The sequence below is a fragment of the Nyctereutes procyonoides genome, unplaced genomic scaffold, assembly GCF_905146905.1.
Source record: "Nyctereutes procyonoides isolate TBG_1078 unplaced genomic scaffold, NYPRO_anot_genome, whole genome shotgun sequence".
In the NCBI taxonomy this organism is placed as follows: domain Eukaryota; kingdom Metazoa; phylum Chordata; class Mammalia; order Carnivora; family Canidae; genus Nyctereutes; species Nyctereutes procyonoides.
In genome coordinates, this window is record NW_026575026.1 from 3778547 (window position 1) to 3794312 (window position 15766).

General features: G+C 34.5%; 1 protein-coding gene across 3 annotated transcripts in view; it reads left to right on the forward strand.

The window, feature by feature from the left end:
• Positions 1 to 15766, forward strand: part of FER (FER tyrosine kinase) — a 437163-nt gene that overhangs the window by 89529 nt on the left and 331868 nt on the right. For all 3 annotated transcript variants that reach the window (XM_055315288.1, XM_055315286.1, XM_055315287.1), the window contains exons 6-8: positions 10469 to 10652; positions 13523 to 13660; positions 14237 to 14356. In XM_055315288.1, coding sequence (XP_055171263.1) covers positions 10469 to 10652; positions 13523 to 13660; positions 14237 to 14356 — 442 coding nt within the window. The remainder of the gene's footprint in view (positions 1 to 10468; positions 10653 to 13522; positions 13661 to 14236; positions 14357 to 15766) is intronic.

Below are 15766 nucleotides of genomic sequence, written 5' to 3' on the forward strand. Positions count from 1 at the left end.
TTCTTGTTATCTTCAGTGGTTATATTCTGTGAAATCACTCTGAACACTAAATTAGTTTTAACTGAGTACTGATTCATTACCCTTGTTGGACGTAGCATAAAGGGTTAGATTCCTATCAGCAAGGTCACGACATTTTTCATGACTGATCCAGTACATCATCTTGTTTGATGTCTTTTTGTTTAAAGACACCTTGTTGATTTGTTAACATTGAACCCAAAGCCAAAAGTGCTATAATTCATTACTAAACAAAGCTATCTGATATGCGTATTTTCTCTAGAAGGTATGTTATAGCCTTCTTGGTCATAAGAATACTAGACAGAGCTTGAGCACTATGGTTAGCCATTTTAAACAGCAAAATCATCAACTAAGCACAAAAATGTAGTAAATGTGGAGCTAAACTGACTGCAAAATGGACAGCTCACAGTATGAGAGCTGAAACAAAAAGGCAGACATGGCTTTATTTGACCTCACTTGGGAACATGTATATCAAATGACTCCTTTGCTACTCTGTGCATGTGCCTATCTGTAATTGGCCTGGAGAGCACTGTGTGTAATGATTTTGGGATTACAAATAAGTCTAGACTGTAGGCATATTTAGAAACATGGAATCCATGAATGTATATATTGAAAATAGAGCCTAATGGATTTGCTGATGAATGGATGTAGTGTGTGAGAGAAAGAAATCAAGGATGATTTTTGGCCTGAACAACTGGAAGGATGGTACTATTGTTAGCTGGGATGGAGAAAAATGTAGGAGTAGCAGATTTGGAGGTGAAAATCAGGAGTTTGGTTTTTAGGTACTTATTAGATCTCTTAGTAGAGACATCAAATTTGTACTTGAATCTCTAGCTCTGGAAAATTCTTGGGAGAAGTCTGGAGTGAAAGTATAAACTTGAATATTAGGTATTTAAAGTCATGCTGTTTGATGACATTACCAAGGGTATTAATTAAGATAGAAAAGAGAAGAGTCCCAAGACTGAGCCTCACACTAAGAAGTCAGGGAAATGAGGAAGAAATGGAAAGAACTCCAAGATAAAAGGAAAATCTAAAGACTGTGTTATTCTGGAAGCCAAATGGGGGAGGAAAGGATTTCAGGGAAGAATAGCAGATCAATTAGGTTAAGTAGTGCTTAAACATAAGGTGAGGACCAAGATTGGGATTTTGTAAAGTGGTCGGTTATTGGTGGCTTTGAAAAGAGCAGTTTCAATATTGCAGTAGAGGGAAAAGCCTATAATGGGATGAATTTAAGAAAGAGAGAGGAAAGAAAGTGGAGATCACTGGTACAGACAAATCATTTCAGTAGTTCTGCAGTAAAGGAAAGAGAGAGGGAAGTAACTGAAAGTAGTTAAGGGAGGGTTTTTTTTTTTTTTTTTTTTTTAAAGATTAAGAGCAACTTCAGCTTTTTAGCTGATAACAATGCTCTAGGAGGAAAGGAAAAGCTGATGAGGCCACAGAATGAAGGAAGAATGGCTATAGCCGTGCCCTTGAGGAGGTAAGAGGTGGTGAATCTAGGCCCTAAGTGAATGGATTGGTTTTAGCAAGGAGCAAAGGCAGTTTGTTCATAGTCATAGCCTAAGAGAAAAGCCTGAATGCCCCTTTATACAGGGGAGAGGGTAGAGGGTAGATAGGCTGCTTAGAGCTTGTTGGTTTTCTTGAGATTTTTTTTTTTAATTTTATTTATTCATGAGAGACACAGAGGCAGAGACACAGGCAGAGGGAGAAGCAGGCTCCATGCAGAGAGCCTGACGTGGGACTCGATCCCAGGACCCCAGGGTCACGCCCTGAGCTGAGGCAGCTCAACCACTGAGCCCTCAGGCATCCCTACTTTTTTATTCTTAATGGGATTCTTGGGGTCCCTCTTCACACTTGTGTGATTCCAAATTCAAAATCATAAGATATAAACCAGTAAGTGTACAGTGAAGAGTTTTTCTATACCCCATTACCTATTTTTTTTTCTCCAGAGGCAGAAAAATATCTTCTAGATATTTTTTATGTATATCCTGTAGCTTTTAATCCCCTTAATTAAAGGTATTCACCAATTTACTAGATAATCTTGTGTATTATAGTACATTATTCAGTTTGAGGTCACTTACTGGTTGGCTATTCATGCTAAATAAATGGTGATCTCTACACTTCTTCCTCCATAATTATATCCTAACATTATTATGACTGTTTTGTGAGCCTTTGCTTTAAATTTCTTGTCAAGCATCTTTAAGGCAAAGACTATCCCTCACAGAGCATCCTTTAAAGATTTAGAGGATAAAAGCCTTTCATTTGCTGGAGACACTGTTATTCCATACACTTGACTAGTCTTATAAAGTAGAATGATAGTTTTGTTTTTTGTTTGTTTTTTATTCTGGCTAGCTTTGTGTACTAATACTGCTCAGTGTGGAAACATACCTGCTTTGAAACACATTTTGAAACTAAGTTTTCTTTTTTATTTTGGGAAGTAAGAATTTTGATATTAAAGAACAAATCATTGAGATGTTTCATCTGTAGACTAACTCCAATTTTTTAGACTTAATGAATATTCAGATGCTTTTGATTTTTGATCAGATTTCCACAGCTTTTGATTTAAATTTTTTTTAAAAATTTAAATTCAATTAATTAACGTATAATGTATTATTGGGTTCAGAGGTAGAGGTCAGTGATTCATCAGACTTATATAACACTCAGTGCTCATCACATCATGTCCCCTCCTTAATGTCCATCCCCCAGTTACCCCATCCCCTCACCTATAGCTCCTCCAGTGACCTTCTTTTTGTCTCCTGTGAGTCTCTTATGATTTGTCTTCCTCTGATTTCATCTTGTTTTATTTTTTCCTCTCTCCCCCTATGATCCTCTGTTTTGTTTCTTAAATTCCACATAGGAGATAGATCACATGATAATTATCTTTCTCTGATTGACTTATTTCATTAGCAACACAGCTTTCAATTTTTAACTTTTATTTTTGAGATTGTTTCAACTTACTGAAATATTGAAAAAATAATACAAAGAATACCCATATACCGTTCACTCATGTTCCCCAGATAGTAATATTTTGCCACATTTACTTTATCTTTTCTTTCTCTGTATGTGTGAGAGAGAAACTGAAAGTGACTCCTCTGTCTTTTTGATGTGTTTCTGTCATTCATTGAACACTTATTTTCTGGCTCATCTTGTACTTTCCATGCTCTAGATTCTGCTCCATGTCTCTAAGGAACCACAGTTCCTTTTAATGGTCTTCTGTTTAGTATTTAGAAACCATTATTGGGACACTGGGTGTTCATTGCTACTGGGGTGTCTTTGTTCTATCTAGGTCCTCTCACTGGACAGAAATGAAAAATAAGTAAATGTTTATACAAACATGCACACAAGTATATCTATGCCTAATTTCTATATCTGTTTATATTAATTCATTTCTTCCTCACTCCTTTCATTGTGATTACATTATTCACTGGAAATAAGGGTTGATTCATTTGTTTCTGTTCTATCCCATTTTTAGTTGTTTTCTCCTCTTTTATTCTTACTGCTTTTGTTTACTTGTTTCATTAATGGTCAAACATTAATGATTCCAAAAATCAGAACTGTATAAAACTATATACTTAGAGAACTATGTTTTCTTTAATTATTTCTCTTTCTTACACAAAAACTATTATATTTTTTCACTTTGCTTTTCTACTTGACATTGTGCCCTAAAAATAACAGTACTTCAGTTTATAGCTTTATTTCTCATTCTTTTTAAACTATTGCATAGCACTTCATTTTAAGTTTATTCAAGTGCTTCCTGTATATGGACATAGAGTTTTTTCTAATTTTTCCAATTAGATACACTACTACCATGAATAACCCTGTGCGTGTGGGTGGTTGTTTTTTTATCATTGGAGAAATGTCCTAAGCATAAATTTCTAGACGTCTGTGATTGTACTTGTAAAAGGTAAATGTATTTGGAGTTTATACCTTCTATAAAGATTGTTCCAATCTGCATTCCTATCAGAATTGTGTAAGAGTACCAGTTTCTCTACACAGTTGCTAGTATGCCAATTTGCTAGGTAAAAAAAATAACATCTCATGGTTTTAGCTGGCATTTCTTTTATTATGAGTGAGGTTGACCATCTTTTTATATGCTTAATGTCGCATTTTAAAGTATTTTTTGTTTCTGTGAATTGTCTTTTGCCAATTTTTTTTTCAACTTTTTGGTCTTTTTTCTTCTTAAACTTTAAGAATATATCTTTATCTGTTATTCATGGTACATATATTTTCTACTAATCTTGTTGGTTTTCATTTGACCTGGTATAACGTGTTTCCCCCCACTGACTAATGATGATACCCTAGCTACTGATACTGCTATGAGAAATAAACTGTCCTTTGTCTCTGTCCCAGGAGACTTGTGTCTTCTGCCCACGTCCATGAAGTTGAGGCCAGCTAATTTGTTAGCTCACATGTAGAGTAAAATCTTGTACTCTTCATGCTCTTGACAAAGATTGATGTGTCTTTTTTATTCTATTCTAATATATTTCTCTTTCTTTTTTTTTTCTGTAGGATTTATTTTTTCTCTCATTTCTTTTTTTCCTACACAGTTTCCAAAGTTTCTTCATTTTAAACATTCACCCCCTGGCGTGTTACCTTTATAAGACTGTTTCCTTTGCCTATCACATGCCCTTTTAGTTCATTTCTTGCAGTCAATTCTGTGGTTGACCATTATGCTTTTCCAGTATTTTCACATGTACAATGAACTTTGTTCTTCTGATAATGGCTTTATTTTTTTTTAAGATTTTATTTCTTTATTTGGGAGAAAGAGAGCCGAGAGAGAGAGAGAGAGAGAGAGAGAGAGAGAGAGAGAGATCAGAAGCAAGAGGGAGGGGCAGAGGGAGAAGCAGACTCCCTGCTGAGCAGAGAGCCTGACTCTGGGCTCCATCCCAGGATCCTGGCATCATGATCTGAACCAAAGGCAGATGCTTAACCAAATGAGCCAACCAGGTGCCCCGATAATGGTTTTAGATCAGTCTTAAGCACACTGCTAGGTTTTCTCTTTTTCTTTCTCTGTTTTTCTTCTTCTTCTTTTTTTTTTTTTTTTTCTGAACAGCCCGTGGTGTCCATGGAGGCTTGCAATGGGAGGGTGAGAGATCTTTTGCAGAGATTTGGTGTTTAATTTTCTACTCACAGAAAATTTAAAATTTGGACATTCTCTGCCTATTATGCTGAGGATGTAGATTTATTTATTTTTCTTTTTGTTCAGATGCTATGTGGGAAATTCAGAATTAAGCTGTTACTTTATCCCAGCTACCTGGAATCCTCCCCTTCACAGCTTTGTTATATTATAGAATATAGATTTGAGTATTGTATACCATTCAATTTCTAGGTTTTTGAAAGATTATTGGTCAGTTGAATCTAGCAATCACTGTATACAAGGAAATGATATTGCACAGAGTTAGAGAGCCTACTCTTTAAAGGTATTTTGTTCAATTTTTAAATAAAATACCACTGTTTTTAGTTACTTAAACAGTTTAGAGCCCTAACACATGTCTAGTAAATATTTCTGGACTGATATATCAATTGTTCTTATACCGGGAAATTTATTAAAAGTAGCACAGTGTGGATATACTTATAGTATTTTTTAGTGCTTTATAGGACTATCTGATCCAAAGATTTTTTTACCATCTCCAAATTCTGTGCCTTTGGTGTTGTATTTTGACGATTTGCCATTCAGTCTCCATCATAACCCAATGAATTGTTAAGGGCAGATTATTTAACTCCCGGGACGGGAAATTAGAAGCTAAAATTTAATTATAAGACTTGCTTGGGTTGCACCGCTAATCAAAGGAGCTGAGAGAAAAACTGACTTCTTGACTTTCTTTTGTCTGAATAGCATTGAGTAAAATGGGTAGCTCATTGATTGTTCCCACGTGTCATACTTGAATTTTAACTTCCATGTGAAAAAACGTATGTGGGCATTTGCCCCATCACTCATAAGTTAGGATTAATTCTTGTTCATTGTTTTCATATTCAGAGTAGTAAGCAGAAATTGTATAGTTGAGGAGGGATGTTTTGAAAGGAAGGAAAAATGTAAGGTGGTAGACTGTTTAGTAACCCAAATGAAAGCAGAGTCTACTTGCAGGCATTTGCTTTTCGAAAATAATCACTTCTCATTTATTATCAGGAGGCTTTCCATCATAATATTTAACAAATGGTAAACACTTCTGAAGTTTATAATAAAAAATACTTGACTTTCTAGACTAGTTTAATGAGTAGTCTTGCCTGTCTCTTGTAAATGTCAAACTTGCATAATTGAGTTTAGCTAGCTTCATAACATTGTTTATGGCATGACATGTTGTATATACACTCTGTTATTACAAACATTAAACAGATTTGTCAACAAGTGGTGGCAAAAGAATTATAATTCAGTCTCTTTGTGAAATTCATTATGTGGAGGAGGAAAATTGGACTTTATCCTCCCTGTTAATTGACATATAGGACAACTTCATGCCCTGCCTCAGTGCCTCTCATCATTTTTTTTTTTAAAGCATCATATGGCAACAGAGGTATGATTCAGTGTCTGTCAATAAAAAGTTACTTGCTCTGCACACTTCCCATTAATTTTAAGCTCGAATGTAGTTTTTTAAAAGTTAAGAAAGAGTAATACTGATGTGAAATATTCTGCACCAAGATGCTATGTGGCAAGAATCGTGTTAGGTAGTTTTTTGTAACACATTTTAGTAAGTGAATGGAATTGAAAAAAATTTATTTGGAACTTTGGTTTTCACAGAGTATTACTATTTCTTGAATTTTCTTATATAGTTTCTATGGGACCTAAGTAATTATATTAAAGCAAATCAGGAAAAAATATAATAGAATCCTGTTTAAAATCATGGCAAATAAGCATGTTTTTGAAACTTTTTGTTCGTTTTTACAGGAGAGGGAGCATGGGAGGGAGATATAGATAGGTTAATCGATCATGTTCATGCACAGGTACACCACATAACCAAACGCATAAGTGTATGTGAGCTAGCTAAAGAGTACAAAAGCAAACAAACCAAAAACCTACTTAGACATACCCCTAAATTCAGTTTTAAACCCAAAGCTCTTTTTAAAGACTTTATTAGTAACAGTAGCATTTTAATGTAATGAATTTTACCTTGGATGTTTTCAAAGGCACTTAATTTTTTCTAAATCATGTTAATGACTGCTGTTAAGCTATTGATAATTAGGTTTGGTTGTAACAGTCTTTTTCAGATCGTTTATCGTATTTTAGATATGATAAAGAGAAATCAGAAATTCTTAACTTTTTAAATGTTATTTTAGATTACAAAATCTTAGCTGAGTATTGCATATTTAATGCATCATTTTTCACTAGTTAGACAGATGGGCAGTGTGCAGTTTAAAAATCTGTGCAAATAGGAGGACAGATGGGTGGTTTAAATGTCTCTATGAAAATGTTTGTATGCAGAGCTTGACTCCTGAAGTTATACTAAAAAACCCAAGTAACTAATTAGGAATAATAGAATTCATATAAAACGTAATATTTTTAAAAAAGACATTAAATATGGAATTAATTGAATTTACTATAGTTAATCCTTTTTGAGTTTACAGTAAAAATTAACAAATTAGAATACAGTACTTAAATGTTCTTGCTTGGTAAATGCTTGCCTTATTTTCTTATTATCAATGTAGACCCTTGAAAACTTTACTATTTGGAATCAATTTATCTGTGTAATTGTATATGACTTTTTGAACTCTTGTTAGAATTTGCTGAATTAAAGAAAAAACTTTTGCTGAATTTTAAGTAATGTATCTATAAACTAGCTTTAAAATGATAAATGAAATTTTAAAAAGAACACAAAAGCAAGGGCCTTAGAAAGGGCTCTCTTTGGCAGCTTCTGCAGCAGGTGTTTGTGGACTTTTTGCTCTGATTCAGACATTAATGTGACGTAGCTCCCAGCCAAGAAAATTCATTCCGATTTGGTTGGGTATGCACTTTGGCTCTTGGATATTAGCTTCATATAGGAGTCTCATCCGGACTTATGTGGATAGGGAGAAAAAATGGTTGTTGCTTTAGTGGCTGGCCATAGATGCATCATTGCATTGACTCTTGGGGACATTTTTTGAAATTTATTTTTGGAAGAAGGATGCCAAGTAGCAATATGGTGGATAGTATTCTTTTTTTTTTTTTTTAAGATTTTATTTATTTATTCATGAGAGACACAGAGAGAGAGAGAGAGAGAGAGAGAGAGAGAGAGAGAGAGAGAGAGAGAGAGAGGCAGAGACACAGGCAGAGGGAGAAGCAGGCTCCATGCAGGGAGCCTGATGTGGGACTTGATCCCGGGTCTCCAGGATCACACCCCGGGCTGGAGATGGTGCTAAACCTCCTGAGCCACTGGTGCTGCCCAGCAATATGGATAGTATTCTTATGAAAAAAAAAAAAAAAAAAAAAGCTATCATGGTGATTGAACATGTAGGAGAATGTATTTCTGAGAATCTTAAAAATCATTCATGATTAGTATTATTGAAGTGATTTGTTAATTGTGAAGTTAAAAAGATTATCTCTAATGCCATACAGTGTGAGGGAAAATTTCTCTAGGGATTTATATTAACTGAGGCAAAAAATTTATTGTTTTTTTCAGTGAAGATTTAAAAAAAATGAAAAATTCAAATAGAATTTTTAAAAAATCACAGAGCATCCTTCATAGTAAGGGGAAGAGTTATGTCATGAATTTATTTCAATTACATATTTAAAAATGTATATGACTTTGGCTCATGACGTAATATATATTATCTAGTGATTTGTAGTCAAAAAGTGAGAAAAATCTTCTTTAGTGGCTCATGTTATTTTTTTTCTGGTCCTTTCAGATCAGAACTGAATAAATATATTTACTCCCATCCCCTCAGTCTGGTGTTAGAACCTGTTTCCAAACAGCAGTGAGAAGGGCTAGGAAAGATACTCTGGTGATTCAAATATTTTCTCCTTGAGAAGTTATTTATTTTATAAAGCAAAATAAATTATCTAGGGTAGCAATTTCAAATGACTTGGGTACTTAATAGTATCCCTATGTGCAGGAATGGCTAGAGAATTAAGCTCCGTGAAATAATCGCGTGCAAGAATTCAGTGGTAGTTATAGTATTTGGAACCAGTAGAATTTCCAGCTTCCAGCATGCTGGAAAGATTTCCTTTTCCACCAGCTAGATGTGGTTCCTCTGCTTGAGAATTGGAGGGGAGATGAGAAAGGCAAGGGAACTGTTCTCATTCTGCTGCCCTGCCTGTCTGTGCACTTTGGAGGGTCTGAGGTTTCCTCTCTCCACAAAAACACTGACTTTTTCTCTACTTTTGGATCTGAGCTAGAGACATTCTCCAACAGGGAATGCTTTTCCAACTCCTACCTATCAGGAATATTGAGACGAGGGGCAGCAGATAAGAGCCTGTGGCATCAAAAATTCTCAACATAGATCTACTTTTAGAGAGAGGATTCTCCTTGGAAAAGAGGGCAAAAATTAATAAATATTTTGAAAAGTTTATTCCTTAGATCCAAATAATTGACAAGAAATATTCAGTTGGCACTGAAAATTGAAGATCTGCTTAAAAATTTTATTTATATAGTCATTTATATTGTTAATCTGTAAATATTTTCTGAATGATTTTAGTGGAGGTACACACAAAATTTTAGTTCATAGTATTGTCAGTATCTCCTGGACATCTCCCATGTCAAATTTAAATTCTCTGCTTGATTTTCAAGTCATTTACAACCTAAAATTGCCCTGCCTCTACAGACACAGTTCTTTCACTTCCTTAAAACTTACTCTCTTTGAGCTTATTTCTTTGCTTGCATATGGAATTTTGTTTATTATCTCCATATTTTCACTCAATGTTCCAATTTACCAGACCAGGGGCTCTATCGAGGACTTGGTTTTGCTAGGTACTGAATTCCTAATGTTTAGCACAGTTCCTGGTGGTGATGAGTTAATACTATTCATCGAATCAAAGGCAGAAAGGCAGAAAGAGAGGGTGAGGGGGAGGGATTATTGTCCATTCTGTCTTTCTTTTACCTTCCTGTACATACCCCATGTTTGGTTTTTCTACAAAGCCTCCTCTGGCTCCCGTGGTCTTTATTGATACCTCAAATACAGGCCTCAAAATTTAACATTATTTACAAGTTTTCATGTTTTCTTAGTTACACAGTTTCATGTACATTGTTGTCCAGTTTGGTGTGAGCTTCTTAAAGATAAGAATCATTTTTCTGTAAAATTTTATTACAAAAGTATTAATTAACTATCAAATATTTACTGTAATATATGCCTCCTTCATAGCAGCCTGTGTGCACAGGACTGGCAAATAAGTGGTACTTTGCATAAAGCTGAGCATATCATTTATGTGTAATAAAATTTTGTTGATTCTTCATAAAATGTGTAAAATATAAAATAGTAGTCACTCAGGTTGCATATAGGGAGGATAAAGCCTCTTTATCTCTTCATTAACTTTCTTCAATGTCTTCTCCAGGGAAAGAAACCGAAAAGGCCAAGGAACGATATGACAAAGCGACAATGAAACTTCATGTATTGCATAATCAGTATGTATTGGCACTGAAAGGGGCACAGCTTCATCAGAATCAGTATTATGACACCACACTTCCTTTGCTTCTGGACTCTCTTCAGAAGATGCAAGAAGAAATGATAAAAGCACTGTAAGATACATTTCCTATTTGGCATAAAATCCCCTTCCTGAAATGATTTTAATGTTATTCTCTTTCCTGGGTAAGCTTTCGGATAAGAGTTGTCTGTGTTTTGTGAGCTTCATTATTGACCCAGCCCAATGTGTTTTTCAGATCTGTTTTACCTTGGTCCTTCTTGATTTTCACTTCTGGTATACATTCATTTTATTATCATCTCTTAGACCTTCTAGCTAGCCCTAAGAATGGTCCTTCTTTTTGTATGTTTTTGTTCTACTCCCATTAGCTGGAAATTTAGGTAAAAAAAAAAAAATCATTAATTGACAGGTGTTAAGTGAATATCTATTTTCAGAGGGTTGAGTGTTTAAGTATTGAGCAACTAAGAAGTCCAAAGGAAATAATTTTTTAAAGTTTTAAATTTTAATTCCAGTCTAAGTTAACATACAGTGTGATGTTAGTTTCAGGTGCACAATGTTGTGACTCAGCAATTCTATACATTACTCTGTGCTCATCATGATAAGTGTACTGTTGATCCCATTTATCTATTTCATCTGTCACCCCTCCCATCTCCCCTCCTGTAACCATCAGTTTGTTCTCTAAATTAGAGTCTCTCTTTCTTGGTTTCTCTCTCTCTCTCTCCCTCTTTTTCCTCATTGCTCATTGTATTTGTTGTTTCTTGAATTCCATACGTGAGTGAAAACATAGGGTATTTGTCTTTCTCTGACAGACTTAAACACTTACCCTTATGCCCTCTAGTTCCATTAAAGAAAAGAATTTTTTGAAGTTTTCTTTGCCAGCTTATTGTGTGAGAGTAAAATCAACAAATGTTTATTGACATTCTACAGTATGCAAAACACAGTCTGTGATTTGGCCATGATTTTTGCCTTCAAGGAGCTAACAATATACTTTGGGCAATACATCAAAAGTACACGTTAACCGGAGGTATCAATACAAGACAACAAAAGGATAAGCCACCCTTCGGTAGACTTCATCTGCCTTGTTAGATGGTTTAGTTGATCTCCCATTTTCTCAGTAAAAAGATGAAAAAGTAAAAAAAAAAAAAAAAAGATGGAAAAGTGTTTTTAGTTGACTTGAATATGTAAACTTTTAATGGTAGTGATAAAATAGTAAAATATCTCCTTAAAATATTTAATCTATGCATTTAGTTATGTGTACTTTATTTTTTTAATTTTTAAAAGTTTATTTAGAGAGAGAGTGTGCAAGTACATGATGGGAGGGGGGGAGGCGCAGATGAGAGCTCCATCTCACGACCCTGAGATCATGACCTGAGTTGAAATCAAGTCAGATGCTTAACAGTCTGAGTCACATAGGAGCCCCATAGTTATGTCTACTTTAAATTATATATTGTTGATTCAGAAATACTTCCTTCCCTACTCTGATTTCATGAGTATTTTTTCAAACTCTTCACATGAATCATCAACAAGGGCATATTAATCATCAATAGATGTCTTTTTGAGACATGGTAGTTTTCTATAGCATATTATCTTTCACAATGAATTATTTTAGATCTAGCATTTAAAATATCCAAGCATGATGATTTCACTGAAATTGAATTCCATGTCACATTTATACAACAGCATTAGGAGAATTCCTTTTTTAAAATTCCATCTGTCTTAAAGGTGGATAATAATCGTCTCTACATCACATTATGGCATTGCTTTATGAGGGTTATCTAGATGGAGTTATTTACATTAATATCATTCAGCACTTTTACCTCTGTGGTCAAAACCCCAGGGATATTTGCTAAATTGGTTTTAAATTTCTCTGTCTTCCCCTTTTCTTCAAATTTTGTCAGGTGATTTCTGTAATCATTTCAAACTAACATTGCCTGAAGTAGTTTAAATTTTTTTTTTTAACCCAAACAGTATTTGGCTATTGGGAAAATACTAAATAAGAGAGATTTTGTAAGTAATAAATTTTTATGACTGATGATTTTGAAAAAGAAAGGCAAACTATTCCTTATATTTATTTGGGGAAAGGCAGGATAAGCTTGTCTGTCCACACTTGTAGAGGGCACTCTTGACCAATGGCATATCTTTATAGCATAGCATTCTTACAAGGGAGATCGGGTCTTCGCTACAGGATAGTTTTTCGTTTTGTATTCACTGGTAAAGCTAATACTTTTATGATGACATTTTTCCTGCTGACTGGAGGTCAGGAGAAGAGATCTAGATGTCATCGAAGGTACACAACCAGTTGAACTCTATAATTAAGTGTACAGAAAAGAGCCGAGGCCCAAGAAGAAGAGAAAAACCAGAGGTAGGGCTTTTGAGGCACTAGCAGCCACAGGAGAGAAACCCCAAAGAGACTGGAGCCAATCCACAGTTTCGGGTGATGGAATTAACATTTCTATGCCAGTATTTAGAAATAGAAAGTGACAGGGCAGCCCCGGTGGCACAGCGGTTTGGCGCTGCCTGCAGCCTGGGGTGTGATCCTGGAGGCCTGGGATTGAGTCCCGTGTCAGACTCCCTGCATGGAGCCTGCTTCTCCCTCTCCCTCTGCCTGTCTCTCTCTCTCTCTCTCTCTCTCTCTCTCTCTCTCTCTGTCTATGAATAAATAAATAAAATCTTAAAAAAAAAAAGAAATAGAAAGTGACCAACCTGATCCAACATTTTGGACCCGTCAGATACATGTGGAGAAGATAATGTCATATTCTAGATCACTTGCAATGATTCTATCAGATGTAAATTGTTAACACGTGCATTTGTGTAATCCCTTTACTATCCAGGTATATGAAGTAAGGTGGTGCATGAAATCACCATCTGTAAATATTGGTATGACATTTCGTATGTTCTGAATCCTTTCTGGGCCTGTGTTTTCCTTGAATACTAAAAAATGTTGTAAAATTTTGTTTTTGTTTTCAGAAAAGGTATATTTGATGAATACAGCCAGATAACCAGTCTCGTTACAGAGGAAATAGTGAATGTCCATAAAGAGATTCAAATGTCAGTTGAACAGATAGACCCTAGCACAGAATATAATAATTTCATAGATGTTCACAGGTATGTATAATATTTTCATTCTTCTTTCAGTATTTGTGACAGTATTACTTTTTTCTACTCTATTAATATTTAACTAAATTAAAATAAGATATTAAAGAGTTTGTTAGGACATATGATATTACTGATTAATTTGTCTGCTTTTAATTATTTTTAAAGTTCTTTTTCAATGATAACTAATTTATGTAGTTATCTTTAAAAATTTATCATTGTTACTATATCATTTCTTACACCTATATTTAATCCATGAAGTCATATTTTTTAACATTTTTATGACAATACTATGATTTTATATGTGTATTAAATTTATGATGCATCAGTCGTTTATCCCGGCACACTTATTACCACTGTGTGATAGGAAACAAAACAGGTTAATATCCATATTCTACAAATAAAATTAAGGTTTAAGTTATGTGACTAGATCTTGGTGCCAGGGGTTTAATTTGATTTATTCTATTTGTATTTACTGTCTTTTGTAAACATAATTTTGGATAATAAATATTCTGCCTTTCGTGTGCGCTAAGATATATTATAATAGTATGTTCATATTGATCAAAATTATTTGGCATGCTTTATTAGAACAACGGCTGCTAAAGAGCAAGAAATTGAGTTTGATACTTCCTTACTAGAAGAAAATGAAAATCTTCAGGCAAATGAAATTATGTGGAATAATTTAACAGCAGAAAGTTTGCAAGTAATGTAAGTATTTAGAAAATCTGAACAGTTTAAATATTACAGTTATTATTTATCAGATTCAAACTTCCAATCTTTATTTTTTACAAGTAATGAAAAGTAAATTAAAAGTGAACTGGTAAAAAAAAATAAAAATAAATTTAAAAAAATAAAAATGAACTGGTTGTTTTTTGGTCAGAAAGAAATGTTTTGAGAAATATGTTAGCTTTATTCATTGTGATCACTAATTTTGGTAATTCTGAAAATCAAAATACTGTGTGATGTTATATGCATTTGCCTAGTTATTGCTAATATCTTTTATTGGAATAATGGTTCATTCTTTTCAAAACTTATTTATTTGTTTATTTATTTATATCCCATTAAATACTCAGAACTTCTTGGCAGAACCATTTTGGAAATGAGAACCCTGAATGTTAAAGAAGAGACTCAGGTGTCATTAGTGTTGACTACAACAATTTGACTTTTAATTGGGTTCTTTTCTCCTTAAGCAGGATGTCTTCTAATAGAGGCTTTAAAATAAATTCATTCTTCACCTTATTATTGTTGCCTAATATTTTAAAGGAGTTTTGAGAAATATTAATGTGTTTTTACTCCTTTTCAAATATTAGAGTCTATCAATAGTATTTATTTATTTAATTTATTTTATTTAAAGATTATTTATTTATTCATGAGAGACACAGAGAGCAGCAGAGACACAGGCAGAGACACAAGCAGGCTCCCCACATGGAGCCCAGTGTGGGACTTGATCTCGGATTTCGGGATCAGGACCCAAGCCCGAGGCAGATGCTCAAAGGCTGAGCCATCCAGGCATCCCAATAGTATATTTTTAAACATAGAAAACATAGTTAAACCATTCTTTTTTTTTTTTTTTTTTGAGATTTTATTTATTCATTCATGAGAGACTCCAAGAGAGAGGCAGAGACACAGGCAGAGGGAGAAGACTCCATGCAGGGAGCCCGATGCGGGACTCAATCCTGGGACTCCAGGATCATGCCCTGGGCCTAAGGCAGATGCTCAACCGCTGAGCCTGTGCCCAGGCGTCCCGGCACTCTGCTTTTAAATATTTAACTCCTCCCTTGATTTTTTTTTTTTTTTTAGCAGCAACACAAACTTATATTATTAAGCACTATAGGTATTTGTCTTCTGGGTCAGAACCACAGCTAGGAATGATTATGGACTCATTTTATCTTCCATATTGGACATAATATCATCTGACTTGTTGGCGCTTTACCTCAAAAGACTCAGCTGAAAGGCCCCACCTGATAAAATTAAACAATCTCCTTTCTATTGTTCGGTAATAATCATAGTGTTACAGATAATTTACTGAGTGGTAGGATCCTGGGACTAACTCTTGGAAAGGGGTTTAATAACTTTACAGTTGGGCAGGTGAGATTGGAAAAACTAACAGATGCTTGT